The sequence below is a fragment of the Callospermophilus lateralis genome, chromosome 4 (assembly GCF_048772815.1).
Source record: "Callospermophilus lateralis isolate mCalLat2 chromosome 4, mCalLat2.hap1, whole genome shotgun sequence".
Classification (NCBI taxonomy): Eukaryota; Metazoa; Chordata; class Mammalia; order Rodentia; family Sciuridae; genus Callospermophilus; species Callospermophilus lateralis.
Genome location: NC_135308.1, coordinates 81,491,277 through 81,512,973, shown reverse-complemented (window position 1 = coordinate 81,512,973; position 21,697 = coordinate 81,491,277). Strand labels below are relative to the sequence as shown.

The window sequence follows — 21,697 nt, the reverse complement described above, 5'->3', positions numbered from 1 at the left end:
GACACTACAACTGCCCCCTCTCCTCCATAGCTCTTCCCATGTCCTCCATCCTCCGTACGTCCAGGCTCAGAATTTCTTTCTCTCTTGCCAATTGCTTATGTGCCAGGTTCTGGGCTAAGCAATGGTGATAAAATGGAGAGTCAAATACAGCTCCTGATTTTAAGGGTCTTATAAACCAGCTTATCAGTCTGAAAATTATAGAAAAATAAAGTGAGCAAATTAACAGTAATTTGATTGGAGTTCAATTTCCACTGAAATTTTCCCAGAAGTCAGACTGTAAGATGGAAGCACTACTGAGCATGTTGATTTGAAGGGCAGGTGTCCTCCACACTGCTTATTACAATTTCCTGCATCCACACAGTAGATCCCAATAAAGGTGTTATTAAATATTATTCTAGAAACAATTAGGAGGGTAGTGTGATGTGAGAAGGCTCATGCAGTCCACTTTTAGAAACAGCCTACCAAGGCGAATCAGATGGGTATGGTTCCCAGAAGAGAATCATATGGGGGTTTCTCCAGTGACTGAGATGGGAGCAGAGGCTCCTCTCTAGACGCCCATCTGCTCCTCCCTTCTGAGAAACTTGCTCTGCTATTCCTCCACAAAGAATGCCATCCATCCACTCCCCCATTCTCTTTTCTATCCTTGATAGCAAGAAGAATGAGAATGGCACAAGTGTATTCCTGTACATGGTATTTATTTGTTCAGTAACAGTTCACATTTTAAATAGTCTTTCTTGACAACAGACCAGCAGGCTTATCTTTGATGTGGGCAATAAGGATAGCAATTCACATTCATGGGGTTAGTTGGTATCACCAGACCACACATTGGAAGAGAGTGAGGATGTTGTCTAGGACAAAGGGGAGGGTTTACAAAGGGAAGGAGAGGGGAGACTGAGAGGCAGGGAAGACCCTTGCATTGCAGAAATCATTACTACTTCTAAACAGTGGTCGTATGGGCTTTGCCCGGCACCCCCATGTTGGGATTGTGGAGAGAAAGGAGCACTTCCTATCTTGGATCTCTGGGTGGATGACTGTCTTCAAGAAGAAGGAAGTTTAGGGACACATTTGACAAGAGACCAGCACCCACATTGGTCAGTTTCCAGCCACTACTGATATCCTTATATACTAGCTGCAAAAGGAAGTAAATGTGGAACTTTCATTGCATTTAGCAAGCAAAGATTCAAACTTGTAAGGAGAAGTTAAGCTAGCTCTCAAAACACCAAGGAGAATTCAGCAACGTTATTCTTCCTCTTATCTGTGTCTGAGACTCACACTCTACAAACAGTCCTCTGCTGAAACAATCCCACCAAAACAAGTCCCCAGTAAACAACTTTGCATTGTTTACTATATTGGCTGGCTTCCCAGAAAGCCTCAACTTGGTAGTTATGTCTAGGTGGCTTGGCAAGCCACAGGAACAACACCATTTTGGGGTTCAGTCTACTAAAAATTACTTATAGGCATGTACACTCAAGTAGATTTAAATTTTGAATCTGGGATCACCTCCATACCCAGGTATCCTCTTCATTATTCCTTCAAAGAGTCAGTTGGACGCACATACTTCCAAAGTATTGAAATCGAATATGCTTTCTGGGTCTTAAGGCAGCGGTACCTAGAAACCTATTGAGGCCAAGCTACAGGCCAGACAGTACACAGGTCACATGATGTGCCTGCTTGGATTTATTGCTGCCAACCTCCAGTTATGTTACAATAACTATCCCTGGGCGACTAACAGGTATCCCTTAAAATCTGGAATCCATACTTTCCTGGAGCTCCTTAATACAAACTAGAAAGATATAAGCCCAAGCAAGGAGAGAACCTGATTTTCAGAGCAGACCTATCAAAGTTAAGAAGAAAAGCATTTTTCCATCAGCTATCATGGAATTCTCTGCTATACAGACAATGACAATGGCCTAGAAGTTTAGGAGAGAATTTTAAATAGTTGCAACAAATTTACATAGAAGAAAGGGGAAATAAGCACTGGAGATAATTCTAAAGAACTTGAGCATTTACAAAAGTTATAGTATTTACATAAGAATTTTCTCAAAATACAATGCTTCAAAGGCTGTACAGGAAGGAGAGGTGCAGGGCAGAGGGGTTGCACACTGGACTCAAGTAGCAAAGGAAGTCCAGAACATATCCCTGAATAAAATAGAGAAACAGGGGAGGGAAGAGGAGGAGGATGTCCTAGAGGAGAAGATGCTAAGAAAGCAGAGTGAAAATGCAGCAGGACAAGGACACAGGCCTCCCAGGACCTGGCTTCCAGGTCTGAATTGAAGACAGCAGACACATATACCCTCTGACGTTACTGCAGCAACAAGAACCACAAATGGCAGAGCCATTGAGACCCCATACAACACCACATATAAACCTCGTCAGAGGTGGGTCATTGAAACCATATTTTTCTTACTCCCATTGTGATAGGGACATTTATTCTTATGGCCACTTTGATGTAGATGGCAAATCTAGGAAAGGCATAGATGAAAACATGACGTGGCTAACAGTCCTCCACTATCAATCTGTATCACTGCTTTCTAGAGTTGGGAGGGAAGTAGCCATGGTAAAAGTGGTAAAAGTGGAAGGAGAGAAAGATGAATGATCCTCAAAATCGGAATTGGGCCATCTGGAAGTCTCAAGATGACTAGACCAGATGTATTTCAGGAGGACAGGAAATGGGATCCCTGAATCTTAGGGAATGTCTGGAAAATGACATCACCACAACATTAAAAAATACAAATAGCATAATGTGAAACAAAATATTTCCTAGCCATCATCTTCACTGGATTTCCCAGCAACAGTTTATAAATTAGACATACAAAATAATAATACATCTATAAGATTCACATTTTCAAATTCTCCACACTGACTTCCTAGAGGGGATTAATACAAGGATTGGAAAGGTGGTAAGATACCCCAGCCAAGTGAATCATGCTGTTATCAAAAAGCTCCAACAGGCCTTCCAAAGTGCAAGGATCACAAACGAGTACTAAAATGAGGCCAGTAGTCTTCTTTCCAAAGAACTGCTTTTACACTGACAGAAGGGACCCGTTCTGTTTATCTCTTCTGAAACCGAAGATTTCATCAGACTAGATCTGCAGGAAAAGGTAGAAGCATCAGTGACACTTTTTCATGGTAAGAATTCTCAAAGAAATGGAAGGTCAGAATATTCCTCCATTTCCTTTTGTTTAGTCCCAATAGTTTGTAAGAATCTCTCCTCCCTCCAAAAAAAGGCCCAGAGACTTTGTTCTTCTGCATGATAAGCTCTTGAGCTTTGAACTAAAGCATTTTCAGCAAGATAATTCTGTGTAGTGTGTGACTCTGGCCAGCCCTGCATAATGCCCACATCACTGGCTCCTAACCCCAAAATACCAGTAGGATCCATTCCCTTCAGTCACTGGGACCACATTCTTTCAAATGTCTCCTATGGGAGATGACACCATTTCCAGCTGAGAACAATTAACTTGAGAACCATGTCTTCATGGTTGAGGCAGGAGGATTCCAAGTTCAAAGCCAGCCTCAGCAAAAGTGAGGTGCTAAGCAACTCAGTGAGAACCCTGTCTCTAAATAAAATACAAGAGAGGGCTGGGGATGTGGCTCAGCGGTTGAGTGCCTCTGAGTTCAATCCCCAGCACTCTATGCTCCCCCATCAAAAAAATAATAATAATAACTAAGGATCTCAGAAGCTATTCACCTGGTAGGGAGAATCAACAAATTTTATCCTAGAAAGGAATCTTCTCAGCTCCCCACGGCCAATTTTGGGGGTGGTCTCCTTCAACTGGACCATTTGGCCCTCCATCAATGCCCACCGCAGACTAAGTTTGCTGACCACCAGGGGTGCTGGATGCCCTTCAGAGATTGGCCCTGTTGTCCTGGTGACATAAAAGGCATCTTTCCAGAGGTCGTTGATTCCAACTGAGGAAGGACAAAAATGAGAGCAGTTATCAAGGACAGACAGCTTCTAGTAACAGGAAAGTGGCTTGGCTCAACACCTTCAGTCATTAATTTACTCACTACTTCATATGAAAAATTTCCTGAGCACCTAGCAAATGCCAGAAAGTGAGCCAAACAGAAAGTGTGAAGGAGTGACTGCATGCCAGCAAAAGCAGCTTATTCTTCAGTGTTTGAGCCTTTACTTTTCTGACACTATCTCCAAGGAAGCCCCAACTCAGCAACTCACCCACTGGTGAGCATTCAGTAAAAAAGTGAACCCCACAGACTAGAAAGCCCAAGAATTTCCAGATTGTCAGAACATGGTCACATCTGTCACTTGATTTTACATCATCTTGAAATAGTGTTTACAATAAAAATGGCCTTGAGATTCTTGATTACCATTACATAATGTTCCCTGTATACGATTTTAAACTAATACTGATTTTGCAAGTGGAAGACTCTCCACCTCACCTCCACCCCCATGACCCACAACCAGTAGGCAGGCAGGACTACAGGTTCTGGGTCAGTTCTTCCCAATGCATCCCAATAAATGAGAGCCACAGCACTAATCCAAGTTTAGGAATGAGTTTGTAATTACAGAGCAAGTCTACAAGTGGCAAGAGAGTATGAACAAAAAACAAAAAGCAGATGTGGCCAGGAGATGTGGTCTCCCCATCCCCTACCCATCAACAGGAAGAGCAGCTTCCAGTGGGGGTGGGATTGTGAAAGGAGAACAGCAGCCAGCCAGACTAGCAGGTGGCAGCAGCTGAATGCCTCGGGCTTCAGTTTCCTGGATTAGGGGTCTCCAATATATGAGCCCAATTTTATGATAGATGTGTAAAGTAGAAGAACATTTCCAAATGTTAACTGGGGTTATGAGCAGCCAGATTCTGGGTGATTTTTCTTCTTTGATTTCTCTCTTGACTCCAATTTCTATGCAATACACATGTTTACTATTCAAAAAACCCACTCCAACTAAATCAATGCCCTGACAAATCATATTCTACCTCTATTATATTCCTCTCAGTCAATTTCAAATCCTATACTCCCAGAGGGTCAAGCAACTAGTCTTCCCCATGAAGATGTCCTGGGAGTCTTGCCAGCACCTAGCACATTGCTGAGGCTTAGTACATTTTGCTGAGGGGCTGCATCCATCATCCCTGAAGAGCCCCTCTGCAGTGCCCATGTGTTTTCACCTCCATTTCAGCACATTCAGAGGCTCTGGGCTCTTGCCCTGCTGGCCTGGTGTTCCTAGCCAGAGGGAGCCCTTGAGCAGCACCCTTGGCTACAAGGACAGCACGGAAAATCCTGCTGCTGTTGCCTAAAAAGCTCATATCCTTCCCTTGGTGGGGCAAGGGCATCCTCACATACAGCCAGTACACATTCTCCCCCCACCAGTGTACACAAACCCCCAGTGTCACTGGAACTCACCCTCTGAGGCCGTCACTGTGCCCGAGGTGTTGGTCAGGTCCAGGAAGATGGAGGGGAAGGCTGGGTGCAGGAGGTATAGGTGGTGGAGGCTGGGTGGCTCAGCTCCCATGAGGGCATCCTAACAATAAGCCACAGAAAGAAAGAGCAAAGCTGACTACACTCCCGCACATGAGGGGACAGAGGATAAAGTGGTGGTTACTCATTTCTCTCAGATGCTAAATCCTAATGCCAAGTACAAGGACGTGTTTGAAAGAAATGCCCACATACAGGAGATTGGTTACTTCAAAGAGCTCAAAACACTGGCTCATCACTAACTTCTTCAAACCCCTATCTATGACTAGAAAATGCTCATGTAAGAAAAGAAAAAGGACTGGGGGAGAAAAGTGCACACCTAAGAAGAATCTTCTGTAGAGAATCTTCCTTTCTTCTACTTATGGAAATCCACCTGACCAGGAGAAGCACGGGTGGGGGCCCACAAAATAGAAGAGGGCTTTTTCCACACACCCAGGTATGAGGGGACAGTGCTCTGTCTCAGTTAACGTAACCATAAAACAGCCAAGTGCTTTCCTCACTGCCTATAGAACAAAACCCAAATTTCTTAGCTTGAAAACTAAAGTCTAGCACTATTTAACCAAAAATCTACCTTTCTGAGACTTCAACTGCAATTATTTACTACCCACCCCATACTTTAAAGAGTGTCTCATAATTCAATAAAGCCAGGCATGGTGGTGCATGCCTATAATCCCAGCAGCTCAGGAGGCTGAAGTAGGGGGATTGCAGGTTCAAAACCAGCCTCAAGTAGTTAGGGAGGTACTAAGAAACTTAGTGAGAACCTATCTCAAAATAAAAAAATAAAAAATGGCTGGGAATATGGCTCAATGATCAAGTGCCTTTGAACCAGGGTTCAATCCTGGTATTTAAAAAAAAAGAATGTCTCAAAATGATTCTAAATACATGCTTCCCTTGGCTCTACCTAATGACTGCCAATCTTATTATTTCCCTGCTCAACTAACTACCCTCTGTACCCCAAACCCATACATCAGAATACTTCCCACCCCAGGTACCCAACATAAATGCCACCTTTTCATGAAAAGGTCCCTCTATCACCCCAAACAAAATTACTTTCTCCCTTCTTTTATATACCCATCTATACTTATTTGTACCTCCACTGGAGCATTTGTAACATGCCTTTGTCTAGTAGGAAACTAGGAAATCAAAATGTTAGGTGAGCTGGGCATGGCAGTAACACCTGTAACTCCAAACTTGGGAGACTGAGGCAGAAGGATCACAAGTTCAAAGCTAGCCTTAGCAACTTAGTGAGGCCCTAAACAACTTAGTGAGACCCTATCTCAAAATAAAAATAAAAAGCACTGGAGATGTGGCTCGGGTGGTTAGGTGAACTTCCAGTGGTCACATGTTAGGGCATGACAGAGCTAACACTGTAATCTAGATTTTAAGTAAATCTAATCCTCAAAATGAGAAAATATATTAGCATCTTCATTAATGGGCTCAGAAAAGTTAAGTAGCTTATCAAGAGAACACATGGTTGATGAATTCGGGACTCTGTGTCCATCAAGCTCCCACTCATCCCTGAACCATCTGCTTCCTGCAGAGGGTCAGGGCTGCTTCCCATTATCCTTAGATCCCCACAGAGAGCGCAGGGCCTGGCACACAGTAAGTGCTAAGTTGAGATGTCAGGGCGGGCTTACTTAAGATGCCTAGGCACCTATTCTAGGTGGCACTTGGCCTCATCAACCCCACTAAAATACTGCAGTATAACAAGTAAGGCTTTATAAAATCTATAAGTGTTAGACTTTCTGTCCCAATACTCCCCCAAATGACTACTAGGTGTTAGACTTTCTGTCCCAATACTCCCCCAAATGACTTCTCGGCTTTTGCCTACTCAGTGGCCCTCTCCAATTACTCTGCCTCTTTCACATGCCCATCTGCAGCCTCAGTTCACTCACCTCCAAGACCATCCCAACCTGACTCCCTTGTGAAACTCACTCTGCCCACTCCAAATCAGTCATAATGACGTCTCCTCTTCAGCCACTGCGGCATACATGAGTTTGGACCTGGAATCTTGAAAGGACTTTCTATTCTTTCTCCAGCCTCTCACTGTGGGCAGCGAGCAGTTATGGGCCCTGGTCAGTGTTCACATTCTTGGCCGAAAGGCAAAGGCAGGAAGATGGCTCAGGAGAACACAGGTCCTTTACTGATTTGTTTCTACCCCTAACCCTACGAAGGTGACCACTCGGATAAAACCTTGAGATCCAGTCAGCCCTGCAGATCAGTTGGCACGTGACAAAGAGAAAAGGGGGACCCCCCCCCCCCACCAGGCTCACTCACAGAATTGGGAGAGGCAGGTGATAGCCCTTCAGCCCAGAAGAGGAAGACAGACTTCTGGTCTGAAGTCACTGCTGAGGTGGTTGGTGCATCTTTCATGTGACATGGAACACTGTAACTCCAAGCGATGGAGCCAGAGTCACCATCCACCACCATCATCTGCAAGAGAGAAAATAAGAGTGAAGACAGCCAGTCCTTGGAAAATCAGCAGGCCGAGAAAGCATACCAAACAGAAACAAGGCAAACACCACAAATATTCAAATAATACCCATCAGGCCTTCCTCCGTGTTGGTAGGGAATTGGCTCCAGAATCCCTCTCCACCATGAATACCCAAATCAGTGGATGTTCAAGCACCTTACACAGAATAGTGTAGATTCTGCATGTAACCTATGCTCATCCTCCTCTATACTTCAAATCATCTCTAGGTTCCTTTTAATACCCTACACAATGTAAATGCCATGGAAATAGTTGCTATATTATTTGTTTAGGGACTAGTGACAAGAAAAAAAAAGTCTAAGTGTTCAGTGCACCCACATGTTTTCTTCCAAATATTTTTTAATCCACAGTTGGCTGAATATCCCAATGTAGAACCCAAAGATATGGGGAGAGCCAACTGCATTCAGAGGTTGAGTTTCTGAGAGATAAGCAACCCGGGAGTTCAGAGAACATCAAATAATGGGATGAGGAGGGACCGGTATCCAAATTTCTGTAGTTCTTGTTCCCTTTTAATAGAGCTTAAGGAACTTTATAGTTCTTTTCAAGAGGATATTATAAATCATCAAGTCCACCTCATTTTACAGGTGAGGACAGGATTCTCAGAAACAGAGTCACTGGGATTGTCCCACGTTTAAGACAGTCTCAGCAAAGCCATTCTACCATAATAGTATTGAAACTAGATGCCAACAGCAGGCCGCATTGCTGTTCTTTCCCTCCCATAACCACAGGAAGCAACTAAGTGAATACCAGGCACTGCATTACGAGCTTTATGAATTTAACCCTACTGAGTCATGGCATGTGTACTGGAGCCCTAGGATAGTCTCAAATTTAAAGGAGCACAGACTTAACAGGCATAAACAAACCAAGAGGTATTTCCACATCTGCATTTCTCAAAGGCTAATAAGTCAAATTCACAATCCCCAGCAGCACTTATACCTCCTTTTACCCCCAAAACCTCAAACTTCATAGATCTAGAACCTGTCATTTTCCCAAATCCCCAAGAAACTCCCCCACCATCTCTTATCCAGGGTTCTTACTCCCTCTCCTCCATGTCTCTGCTCTTCAGTAAGTGGAAGACCCAGCCCTTTCGGGACAGTCACTTGCCCTACTCCTGGAGACCACTGGGCAGCAGGGAGGAGAAACACACAAGCAGTAGAGATTCCCTTTGGTAGTTGTGGGGAGAAAAGAAGCCTAGAAGCACCACACTGAAAACTGTATCTAGTCACACACCTGCAGTATCATATTCAACTGCCATGACAACCCCCTGAAGGCAGGCAATATTACTTACTGCTCCTGTTTACAGATGCAAACAGTGAGGTGAAATTATGTAATTCGCCCAACATCACCAGTAAGTAATGGAGCCAGGATTAAAACCCAGGCCTGAAATCTTCCGTATCTCAGTGCATAAACAACCTTCTCCCATAATCCTCCTGGGAATGTCAATAAAATAAGCCAAACCTATTTGAAATTCTTTCAGAGTACAATCAGACTTCACTTCTCACTGCTGGAAGACTCTCCCTTCTACCTTCACATCTGTCCTCTGCCTGTGACCAAATAACTCTGTGGCATCCATACCCCACCCACATCCCGCAGCCTGCCTTCAGGGCCCACTCAAGCTGAGTCACTCTGATCTCTCCCACAGAAATGTGCTCAGGCATCCTTCTCTCTCTCTCTCTCAGCAAACCTTGCTCCACTGCCATGATTCTGCACATGCAACCCCTGACTGACATGCAGCATCTCGACTCCCTGGCCCTCTAGCTCTCCTGCACCCCTCCTGCTCCTGGGTGCTGTGGGAATCATGTGCAAACACCCCTAACAGCACTTTCTAGCCTAGGTGGCCTAGGTGCCCCAAGAGAAGCAGCCCTGTCTTCACTCGTTTCACATCTTTAACATCTAACACAGAACTTGACACACCCTAGAGGGGATGAGTCAGTGTTTGTTCAATTATTTTCTCTCAGGGAACATTGTGCAACATATAGATATGTATTTTTCTAAGCCAATTATAAAAAATGAATTTTTAAAATTCTACAATTCTGCCTGTAATATTAAAGAAATGACAATGGTCCAGCCAAACATTAAACCCACACAACATGCAGCCTCCCCGAAAATCAGAAAGATCTATTCTGTGTCTCTGGAACATGCCATACCATTTCTGTCTCTGGGCCTCTGGTCTTGGTGTTCCTGACCTAGCCTGCTGTCCCATCCACATAAATTCAATCTTAAAGTCTCTAATCATATTTCCATCTTTTATACAAAGTCTTCCACTAAAAACCCAGCTGCCACAGATACCCTGCCTTCTCTGAAACATACTTGCTCTGAAGTATCACATTCCTTTGTTATTTTTTTTAGTTTGTTCTAATTAGTTATACATGACAGTAGAATACATTTTGACACATTGTACACACATGGAGCACAACTTCTCAGTCCTCCTGCTGTACATGGTGCAGAGTCACACCTGTAGTGTAATTATACATGTATATAAGGTAATAATGTCCCTCTCATTCCACCATCCTTCCCACCCTCACACCCCTTCCCATCTCTTCACTCCCCTCTGCCCAATCCAAAATTCCTTCATTCTTTCCTACTACGCCCTGCCTCCCATTATGGATCAACATTCGCTTATCAGAGAAAACATTCAGCCTTTGGTTTTTGGGGTTTGGCTTATTTCATTTAACATGATATTCTCCAGCTCCATTCACATTCATTTACCTATAAATGCCATAATTTCATTCTTCTTTAAAGCTGAGTGATATATACACACACACACACACATATACCACATTTTCTTTATCTATTCATCTGTTGAACGGCATCTAGGTTGGTTTCATTCCATTCTTTTAATAGCTGCCTTTACCCTATCAAGAAATTTCAGAAGGTTCCTCCTGTCTAACTGTAAGTTAAGGATCTAGCAGGAACTTCTGTACAGGAATGAAATTAGCCAGAAATACTTTCAGTGCTTTATGTCTTAGCAGTGAATTTTGAGTTCTCATTTTACCCATTCAGTTAGACTTTGGAGTTCTTTCAAGGATGAGACCATTTTTAGATTCTTATTTCTTAAGTCTAGCACAGAGATGGACACAAAGCATATAGTTTATATAAGTTTTGACGGATTTGAGTCCCAGCATTTTACCTTTTTCATCCCAAGTCCATCCTGTATCTGCAGAAGGAAGTCTAATGTTTGATCATCAGTGAAATACCCAGGAGTAGGCTGGCTGCAAATAAGGACAAGGAAGCAATCAATAGTGAATAAGAAAACAAGGAACTCCTTCCCTTCTTTCTCTTGCAAATGCCAGATATCAAGTAAATGTTCTAGGTAAATTTTTAAATTGTTTCATGTGCTTTGAAAGTGAAGCTGAACATGGTCGCCTGTGCCTGTAATCCCAGCTACATTACTGAGACAGAAGAATCACAAGTTCAAAAGCAGCCTGAACAACTTAGAAAGACCCTATCTCAAAATAAAACAAAATAACTTTTTAAAAAAAACAGCTGAACATGGGACACACAGCTATAATTCCAGCTACTCAGGAAGCTGAGCCAAGAGGTTCTCAAGTTTGAGGCCGGATTCAGGACTTCAGGAAGATGCTGTCTTGAAATTTTAAAAAAAGAAACAAATAAAAAGGACTAGTGGTGTAACTCGATGGTAGGGCACCCTTAGATTCAATTCCCAGTACAGAAAGCAAACAAGTAAGTAAATTAAGTAAGTAAAATAAAAAGAAAAGAGAGGCTGGGGCTATAGCTCAGTCACAGAGCACTTTTGCCTAGTGTGTGAGGTACTCAGTTCAATCCTTAGCACCACATAAAAATAAACAAATAAATAAAGACAGTAGATCAAACCAGCAAACAGGAGCAGGAGCAGTCTACGAACCTGCGTAGGCCTTGAAGGCTCAGTGTCCAGTAAGGTGTAAGGTTTTGTCCCCGAAGCAAGACCAGGCCTTGTCTGGTTGTAACCAGGAGATTGCTGCAGTTGGAATCTGGCGCCTTTACCATCTGGAGTAGTTCAACACCATCACTGGATTAAACAAGACCCCAACAGTTAGCCCCTGGAGTGAATGAGATTCCTGAAACCATTTATTTTAGCTTTTTCTCTCACTCTATGTGTGCTTGCATATAAAATTGTCCCTGGGCAATCATGGGGGATTGGTGCCAGGACCCCTGCAAATACCAAAATCCACAGTTACTCAAGTCCTTAAATAAAACAGTATAGTACCTACACACAGTTTACATCCTCCTGCAGACTTTAAAATTTCACTAGATTACTGATAAAACCTAGTATCATGTAAATGCCATGTAAATAGTTGTTATACTCTATTGTTGAGGGAATAAGGACAAGGAAAAAAATGAGTGGACATGTTCAATACAGATAAAAAATTTTCCCTGAGATTTCCAATCTTCAGCTGGTTGAATAACAAATGTGGACTCCATGAATACAGACAGACAGCTGTGCTCTTACATCCATTTCCAACCATGGGGTGCTTTATCATTCCCATTTAATCTCACTTTCTTGATCCTTAGAAACCAAGGTTCTCTTGAAAATTCCATGTAAGTCCAAAACAAACTCAAAGGAAAAGTGCTATTGTGCCATGTCTCTCACATTGGAAACTCAGAGAGAGGAAAAGAGCCAAGGATAATGGCAGAGAAGACAGATGGAGAGCAGGACAGGATGCCTGAAATTGTCAGTGAGGTTGGACAGCAATTCCTGGCTTGCACTTCATCAAATTCTTCCTTTCTCTATACCACTGGGCCAGTCTGTTTAATTCCTGTCAAATTCACTGAAACAATATGATACTGCCCCTCAAAAAATGCTAGAAAATGATTTGCAACTTCTGGTAGAAAAGAACAAAACAATTATTACCCCAGCAGAGGGCTAGATGGGTACAAATTCACTGCATATGACAACTACATGCTTTTAGTTAAGAAACAGATAAAAATTTAAAAGTAAGATTTCATGGACGCTATCCTTGCTTCTACTGAAATGATTCTTCAACTAAAAGAAAAACACAGGATAGAGTAGGCCAGATAGTTATTCACAGCTTTATGAAGAGTTATTTCAAATGAATCTATCTTCCCATCACTACTCTGACTCAACCAAATATCCTTTCTTGCAACCTATGTGTGAAGTGATCGTACATCATGGGCACAAACACATAGATACTAATACATTATGTGATCAAGAGGAGAAAATTCACCACATCAGAAGATGGTATATTAAGCCTGGCACTGTTTCCCCTAATCTCTGCCCACACATTCACCAGCCCAACCAAATTTAGAGATTCCATAGCATATGAGTTCTCAGGAGACCTCGAACTACCCAAGTTCAAGGTTTGCCCTACCTGTACACGTCAATGAGCTCAGACAAGTTGATGGATCTTCTTTTCTCCCATTCTGGCTCTTCTATCTGCAGAGAAGGTGGTGAGCTGTCTCGATTTTGGGCCTGAACAAAAATGTCCCGCAGGGCGACAGCTTGTATATTTCCTAGCACCACAGGAAGAATCAACACTGAGAATTAAATTTAACAGGACTATCCCAGGGTGGGGACCTGAGCCAGAGACCCAGAGCCAATTAGATAGGTCTAGGAGACCCTGCTCAACCTGGTCCCACACACGGAATGGGTGTGGAAGTGATTAGGCAAATGCTGGACAGAGTCTTCTCTCCAGAGAAGGCAGCAAGGGAAAGCAGGGCTCACAATCTATTGAGGGGAAAGTGCCCTGCAGTGGAGGCAATGAAAGAGCTGGCTCTGCAATGCCTGACCTTCCACCTCCCTGGTTACATATACCGGAGGGGAACAGTAGTGAAAATTAGCCTTGCTCCTTACCAAAGCCAAACAGGATGTAGACAGCTCCATTTGCAGTGATGTAAACCTGAGGACCAATCAGATTCCCTACTCCCACAATGTTGTACTTCACGGGTCGGCCTATTGGATTCCCCGTCCGGCCAGACACCAGCAGAAAGCATAGATCTGGCTGAAGAAGTGAAAAAAGGGGTCAAGTCAATAGAAGCCCTTCATTTCCTAATCAAACAGCCTCTCCTGACAGTCATTGCCTCCTGTTCAGCCAAGGGCTTAAAATTCCCAAAGCTAGAAACCACAGGCCAAGGCTGCTTTGGTAATTTCCCTGAAAGTAAGAAATGAGTGAACAGCCCATCCTCTGATGAGTACATGCAAAGGGCACCTTTGCATCAGACAATTTCTCTGAAGCACAAGTGTTGCTGACTGCCCAGTCTTCAAAGACACACAATTCTAGCCTAGAGCTGAATACAGGATTGGCTAACCTCAGGTCTTTACTCCTATACCCTGAAGCCCTCAGTAATATTCAGCCCCAGCTAGAACCACTACAGGCAGAGCTTTCCCATCACAACATCAGATGTCTGACCACTGTCAACTTCACTCTTAGAGACAGGCAAACCTTTCCTGTGAAAGGCCAGGTAGTAAATATTTTAGGCTTTGCTAACCACATGGTCTCCATAGCAACAACCCTCCTATTTGGATCTAGCATAAAAACAACCATAGAAAACACATAAATAAATGAGTATGGCTGTGTTCCAATAAACTTTATTCACGAAAGTAAATAGAGGGCCAAATTTGGCCTGCAGGGCATAGTTTATCAACCTTATCTCTAGAGGGTTCTTTATTTGAGGAGTCACCGGGTTGGGAAATACAGAAACTATGCCAATATCTTAACTTCAGTAAAGCTTTTGATAAAGTGTTTTATCATGAATTCTTATGGACAAGATAAAGAAATATGGTATTCATGGAGTCAATACTAATCCAGAGGGATGTTTTTAGAATGTCATAACACTCTGCTATTGCCTCATTCCTTTTAGACATTTTTTATCAAAAATTTAAATAGAATTCAAGTTTATCACAAAGCTGAGAGGAATAGCTAATATGCTATATGACAGACTCCAAATTCAAAAAGGTCTTAGGCTAGAAGATGAGTCAAAATCTGTTAGAAAAAATATTGGTCTATTAACTAATGATTACTTAAAAGATATGGGTGCTTCACTGGGAATAAAAACAAAGAGCAAATCTTAGGTTACTGTAATCTTTGACTGCAAAACTAGATATAGAGTCTTCATTTAAAAAGTCAGTTTCCTCAGGATGGTATAATTCATTAAACTAAGAATAAAATACCATTTGCAGATATGGGTACCACATTTAAAAGAGATAACCTGTGAAGTGCAAAGGGAAAGAAATCAAGAAAAAGAGAGGCTGGGACTTCCAGCAACTGGGGGAACAATATAAGAAACTAAGATATTTGGAATGGGGCTATAGTTCAGTTGGTAGAGTGCTTGCCTCACATGTACAAGGCCCTGGGTTCAATCCCCAATACCACAAAAAAAAAAAAAAAAAAAAAAAAAAACCCTAAGATATTTGGCCTTGAGAACAGCAAGCTTAGAGAGACCAAGCTAACTGAACTCAGGGATTAGACTCATTCAGAGTAGCTCTACTAAGCTGAAGCTAGAACAATGAATGGAAGCTATGAGAAAGCACATTTCTCACTAATAGAATAATTTCTAGAGCTAACTAACAATGAAATGGACCACCCACAAATGAGTGTTCTTCCCATCACCTGAGTGTGCAAGAAGAGCACAGGTGCCAGTGTGTCTGGAATCAGACCCAGATATCACAGCATGGTGTGAGAGCAGCAACCGCTTGGCTTCTAAAATCCCTCCTCCTAACTTTCTAGTCTAGATCCATTCCCTAATCCCAAGCCAGGTCCAGTTCTCCCAAACTCAGTTCACACTAACCTGAGACCTAAGGATACAATCACTAGGGCACTGACCTAATATGTTTCCATTCTTATGAAAACAGTTCCTTCCGTGTCTATGGCTTACATGGCTCCCACTTTCTCTGTTGCTTGTAAAGAGGGCAAAGAGATTAGAATAAAAATGAAGCTGCAGCTCTAAATCAATCACTTCTCCAAGAATTTTCTGGAACTATCACTTTTCAAGCATAACATATTCCATATCTGTACACTATTGTGCAAATGAGTAGATTTTGTGAGGCAAGCTGAGCAATACACTAAATAGAGACAAAGTAATAATTTTTAAAAAGGCAAAGTAAGAGCAGATGAAAAGCTGACTCCTCTAATGGAGGGTCCCCTAATGGCCTGAACCACTATCCCTCGGTTACCACGGCTATAAGAGACAGATGGGGTACTAAGAACAAGATCTCTGAATTTGTTCTGCTTATAAACATGCTCAGGGCCTTGTTCTGCCTGTGCTGAATTCCATTAGAATGAAACACCCCAGATTTCTCCCCTTTTGGACCTTTAGAAAATCACTCCCGACTAGAGGTAATAATTAAAATTTTCCATAGACCACAGTTTCTTTATTCATAATGATTATGTGAATAATTCCTGAATTCTTGGTTCAGGTTCACTTGGAGACCAAGCTGCCAGTTGAAGAAAACCAACAGAAAGAACTCACAAGGTCCTTTAGTTTAAAATTAAAACAATCAAATGAGGCAAACTTATCTGCATCCACATTTTCTCACAAACATCCATTGCCATTTGTTCTTTTGTTCATAAGCATTTCCTTGACAGTCTCATACTAGAAAGTCTGAGAAAGTGTTAGAGAAACCGAAAAAAAGCTCTAAAAAGTGCTTCAGGAGTAAAACTTGAATTTAGTTTTTTCTGTGATTTGGGGAAAACACTATTACTTTATCTGTCTACAGAATAACTAGCCATAATTGATACATCTATATTTTAGAGGTCACTATTATAGAATTAAACTATCTTGTCACAGCATAGGCTATAATTCTTCTTCATTAGATCACTGATTTTATCATTTGACTTAAGATTTTTTTCTATGAATCTATTTAATAAATTTTCTATCAGTCTCTCCTGTTTTGTAGTTGAAATAAAATTTAAAAATGTGTATAGTAAATACAGTAAAACTAACAATACCTTTACATGGTAACAATAAGCACTCTCCTAGGCACTTTACATATGTTAGTTCTATTTTTCGTAACAATCTTATGAGTAGATACAGCACTCCATTTTTACAGAAGAATCCAGAACATGGATAGGTTCTTTGGCTTGCCCAAATCCACAAAGCTACAGAGTGGTAGAGGAGGAATTTACACACAGACTGCTGGCTTCAAAGCTCAACTAAACCACAGTCCATGGAATCATAATGAAACTGCTGGGAAAAATGGGTTCATAATGCTCATTTGTACACTTAACCTCACCAACAGAATTTATTTAAACCTAAGCCCTTATAAAAAGAAAGTTTCAAGCAGTATTTATAATAACAACATTAGAAACTGAGACAACTAAAATTGAAGTAAAAAAAAAAGACAAACAAAATTAATAGAGAGCATACCTGCGTTTCCCCAATGGCCAGAACCACTAGATCTCTGACATGGTCCTCATCCAAGTCTGGCAGCAACACCACCGGGGCAGCCAAGGTACCATTGGACAGGTAATTTGGGTTTAAAGTCCAGATGGCTTTTCCTAGGGAAGGACAAATAGGCTGATCACTAGTACAACTTTCTGCCTCTAGAAAAGGCAGATGCCATGTTCCCAGGCCAGAAAAGGGACACTCCCAAGGCTCAACAATAGACAGTGACACCTTACTTTTTCTCTTTTGCTTTTATCTTACTGGGGACAAAGGGGTCAGGAGATGTGATCTGAAGTCCACATCCATCTAACAACCTCACACCAAGACTTTTGAGGAGGTAATATAGTCTCTCCAGAGCTGGCTCCACTGGGGTGGAGAATGAAACCGTTAGAGGGTACTTTAATACCACCCAAAGCCAGCCAAGGGCACCGACCAGAAGACCCACTCTGGTGCCTTTTCCCACAGGGTCACATAAGTAAGCACCAGGGATATGGCAGGAGGTAGTCAAGAGAACTTCAGTTCTAGAGCTAACTGTATTCTTTTGTTTGTTTGTTTGTTGTTTCACTCAGAAGCACCCCAATCTCTAAACCTGGGGAGGATGAGTGTGTAACCCCCGGAGACAGCAAGCATTCTAGCAGTAGCTTATGACTCTGAAAGGAGCCTTCATTACATTTTGACTCTTTTTCTTTCTTTTGTCTTGGGTGTCTAAAAGCAACAAGAAGCTAAAATATCGAATGAACGTGTTTCAATAAGCTTTCATTTCTTCACTGCAATATTTTTAAGTAGTTAACACCCAAGTTTACATATGGACCCCATGTGTATCAAATAGGAAGGGACCACCTCATTTGTCTTTTTACAAAGACAACCATTGAGCAGGGAGACTATTTACAAACCAGAGGCCTCGGGGCAGTTTCTGTCTAGGTAACTGGGTTTATCCCATCTTACCCCAAACGGGTTGAAACATGGATCTATTTACTCAACCTGCCCAGACTTCTTATCTTATTCCCTTAATAACCACTTCCAGAGCAGCAAATCAAACTTTCCACTCTGTCAGGGTAAAAAAGTCCCTTCTCTACCAGATTGTTCTAACACAAAATCATGGCTCACTGGAGCAAAGACTTTGGGGGCAAACGATCTTTACCTGATGTTGCATTGAATGCACTGAGCATCTTGCGTGTTCCTGTCACAAGGCAGATGATTTCAGCCACACTTCCTGGCATGAGATCCAAACATGTGATATCTTGGGCCTCTTCTGGGAGGGGACTGGACCACAGTGTGCTGCCATTCATTCCCGAAAGGCACAGGAGATTAGCAGTTGATCTGGAGCTACCTAAAAGCACACAAAGGTGATAAGAAAGGAAAGGAGGCAGGAGAGATAAGAGGTAGAGATGAGCAGGAGGCCTGAACACCAAAAGTGAAGGGTGCTAAGGCAGAAGCTCACACTAGTGTGTTCAGCTCCCTCCCATATTTCTGACTACACAGTTCCCTCAGAGTACCTGTCCTCTCTGCTCCTAAGACACTGGCCTCCTCTGTGCTGCCTCCCTGCATGTCCACTTTTTCGGCTTTGCCAACATATCCATTTATCTATCTGCTACCTTGGCCACCACTAAATAGTGACATCCTGAAGGACAAGGACTGTTTATATATACTCAGCACCTTGCAAAATGCCTGGTACACATAGCAACCAATTGTTTGCTGAACAAAAGACAGGAGCAAAATCCAAAATATGGAAAGATGGTTCTTGAGAACCAAAAAAAAAAAAAAAAAAAAAGAAGAAAAGAGAAGGTATATGTTCAGAAATGTGAGGCTGATCTAGGATACATGAAAAGTAGGAGGAAAAATACTTGAATCCTAATCATCAGTAGCAAATGCTCCCTGAGAACAGGAAAAAAAAAATGTTTCCATGAAGCAGCTGATCTGGTCTTGGGCAGGAGAGAATAATACACGGGAAGAGTCAAAACCTAGGTCCAAGGATAGCCGGCGGGGAACTAGAGCAGCTCCCCTCTCTAGTAAATAAGCCATTGTGTAACTTAATGAACAGCAGAATAATGACCCTCTTGCCAGTTGTACTTTCACTTTCAGAACAGGGACAGCTTGGCTCATCTCACACACTTTCCACTTACAGCAACAACTAAGATAAAGAAAGCTAAGTTTTGAGCTTCATTTTACCTATTCCTCAGTATTACTAATCAAATATGTGACCTAAAAACAAATGACAAACTGTGGCTTGCTGTTTCAGATCTAACTGTCAGAAACAGATACACAGGACAAACAGAGGTGACATGTGTCAGTTCTAGATTTCTGAGATCCTCAGATGCTATGGTTAATATCCTGTGCTGTTCTTCCTAGGTAAGGGCCCTACAAACTCCATATCCATTCAATGACTGTTTTTTTTTTGTTTGTTCGTTTGTTTCTCTAGATGATGATGAGTTACCTGTTCCCCATTGAATCATGATTCCCTGAAGCACAGATTGGGCTCCTCTTGTTTAGTTCTAACCAACAGAGCTCTGGAGAGGGTACACAGCATGTGCCCCATACCGTCAGCATCCAATACCAGTGCATGAATGAATAAACAAGTGAACCCCAAATAAAAACTCAATTCCTCCCTGTCAGTGGCATAGAATTGGGCACAAATACTCAAGGTGAGGGTTGAGGATATGAACTCCAGAGTCTGACTCTTGGATCTGAATTCCATCTCTGCCATTTACCAGCTGTTAGACTTTGGCTAAGTTCCTTAAGTTCACTGTATCTCAGTTTCCTCATTCACAAAAGGGTGAGGCAGGCCGAGGCAGAAGGATCACAAGTTCAAGGTCAGCCTCAGCCTCAGTCCCCCCTAGGTACCCCTCTCCCTATAAAAAAAGAGACAATGGAAAACTCACTGGGAGGAAACTGAGAGAAACCTAAGTACTAACAGTGTCACTGCAGGTGTCTGGACAAGTCACTTCCTCTCTGCATTAGTTTCTTCACTGACCTGGATGACAATGAATAGCTCCTTACATCTGTAACTCTCTCTGATTTCTGGAACTGAACTTCATTTACATGGGGAACTACTGACTCAGCTTATCATGTATGACAGATCCGTGGAAGCTTTCTCTTCCCTACAGACCCCCTTCTGCAGTGCCCCTTGGAGACAGCTGCTGCTTTTTTGCTGGCTGACAGCAACCCTGAGGCAGCTTGGAAAACCACATCTCTTACCTGCTGCACTCCCATTCCTTGATGTTACAAAGGAGAGAAGCACATCCCGCAGGCCATCTCCATTCACATCAGCCAATTCCAGTGGAGACAGGTCCCCACCTGATGTGCACATAAAAACAAAGAGGTGAGAATGTTGCCACAAACCAGTTCTCTGCTGCCAGCACGTCCACAGAAACCAAGCACACTTCCAGTTCCCAGACTAGATGGTGTAGACATGCCTCTCCTGCTCCCCAGCCCCACCCCAAAAAGTCTATCTCAAAGCCCTGGGCATTATGCACAAAACAAACATAAGAACACCCAGAAAGGTGGAGAGATTAGGCAGATGGGCTAGAGACTGCGAGACCCACAGAGTGAAAACATGATGAGTCCTCTGGGTTTTCCTGGCCTCAAATATACCAGGCAGGGTGCTGCAGAAGTCATCAGTAACCCAGAAATGCCCAAAGTACAAAGAAGCTCCAGGAAAGGTGCAGCCTAGCATGGCAGGAAAGCTCTAATCCAACCAAGCAGCACACACAACAAAGGCTGACTGGGGAGCCTACACAAGCTGACACCAGGGTAGCACCCCTCCCCTGCCACCAGGGTCATGGCACAACAGACCAGGTGGAAGTAGTACTGTCACCTCCACCTAGCAGTACCAAGGCCCTCCACACACAAGGGAAGCCAACAGTTCTACCCCACCCAGCATTAGTGAGGCAGTTGTCCCCTTCCTCCCCACCAGAGGGGGTCAGCAGAGGCCAGTGGGGAGCCTGTACTTCATCCCCACCCTGCAGTGACAAGACAGGAGCCCCACCCCCAACAGTGTGGAGTCAGAGGAGGCCCTCCAAATTTGGAAAGAACTCATGCTGTAAGTGGAAGCCTAAATTGATACAACCACTTTGGAAGATAATCTAACATAAGCCACTAAGAATGAACATGCACACACCCTATGACCCAGCAATTTCATTCCTAGGTTTGTGCCTAGAGAAGTTCTTATACATTGCATCAGGAGACAGGTACAGAAAGGTTCTTAGCAGCATTCGTTATTCAAAAAATAAGTAAATAAAGACTGGAAACCACTTAAATGTTCATCAACAGGAAAATGGATTTTTAAAATCATGGAATATTCATATCATGGAAAACCAGACAGTAGTAAAAATGAATAAACTCCAGCCACATAAATTAATATGGATTAACTAAAAATTTTTTTCATAAAATTAAGTTGAACAAAAAAGCAAGTCACAGAAGATGACATAATTACAT

General features: G+C 42.6%; 1 protein-coding gene across 1 annotated transcript in view; it reads right to left on the bottom strand.

The window, feature by feature from the left end:
* Positions 1-705: 705 nt before the first annotated feature.
* The window catches only part of Fam234b (family with sequence similarity 234 member B), a 33,760-nt gene continuing 12,768 nt past the window's right edge, over positions 706-21,697 (bottom strand). Inside the window, exons 3-13 of the mRNA XM_076852683.1 lie at positions 20,459-20,557; positions 18,405-18,593; positions 17,246-17,376; positions 13,734-13,881; positions 13,252-13,393; positions 11,787-11,930; positions 11,052-11,133; positions 7,708-7,863; positions 5,359-5,476; positions 3,689-3,909; positions 706-3,089 (exon numbers count right to left, since the gene is read on the bottom strand). Of these exons, the coding sequence (XP_076708798.1) occupies positions 3,084-3,089; positions 3,689-3,909; positions 5,359-5,476; positions 7,708-7,863; positions 11,052-11,133; positions 11,787-11,930; positions 13,252-13,393; positions 13,734-13,881; positions 17,246-17,376; positions 18,405-18,593; positions 20,459-20,557 (1,436 nt within the window). The 3' untranslated portion in view covers positions 706-3,083. The remainder of the gene's footprint in view (positions 3,090-3,688; positions 3,910-5,358; positions 5,477-7,707; positions 7,864-11,051; positions 11,134-11,786; positions 11,931-13,251; positions 13,394-13,733; positions 13,882-17,245; positions 17,377-18,404; positions 18,594-20,458; positions 20,558-21,697) is intronic.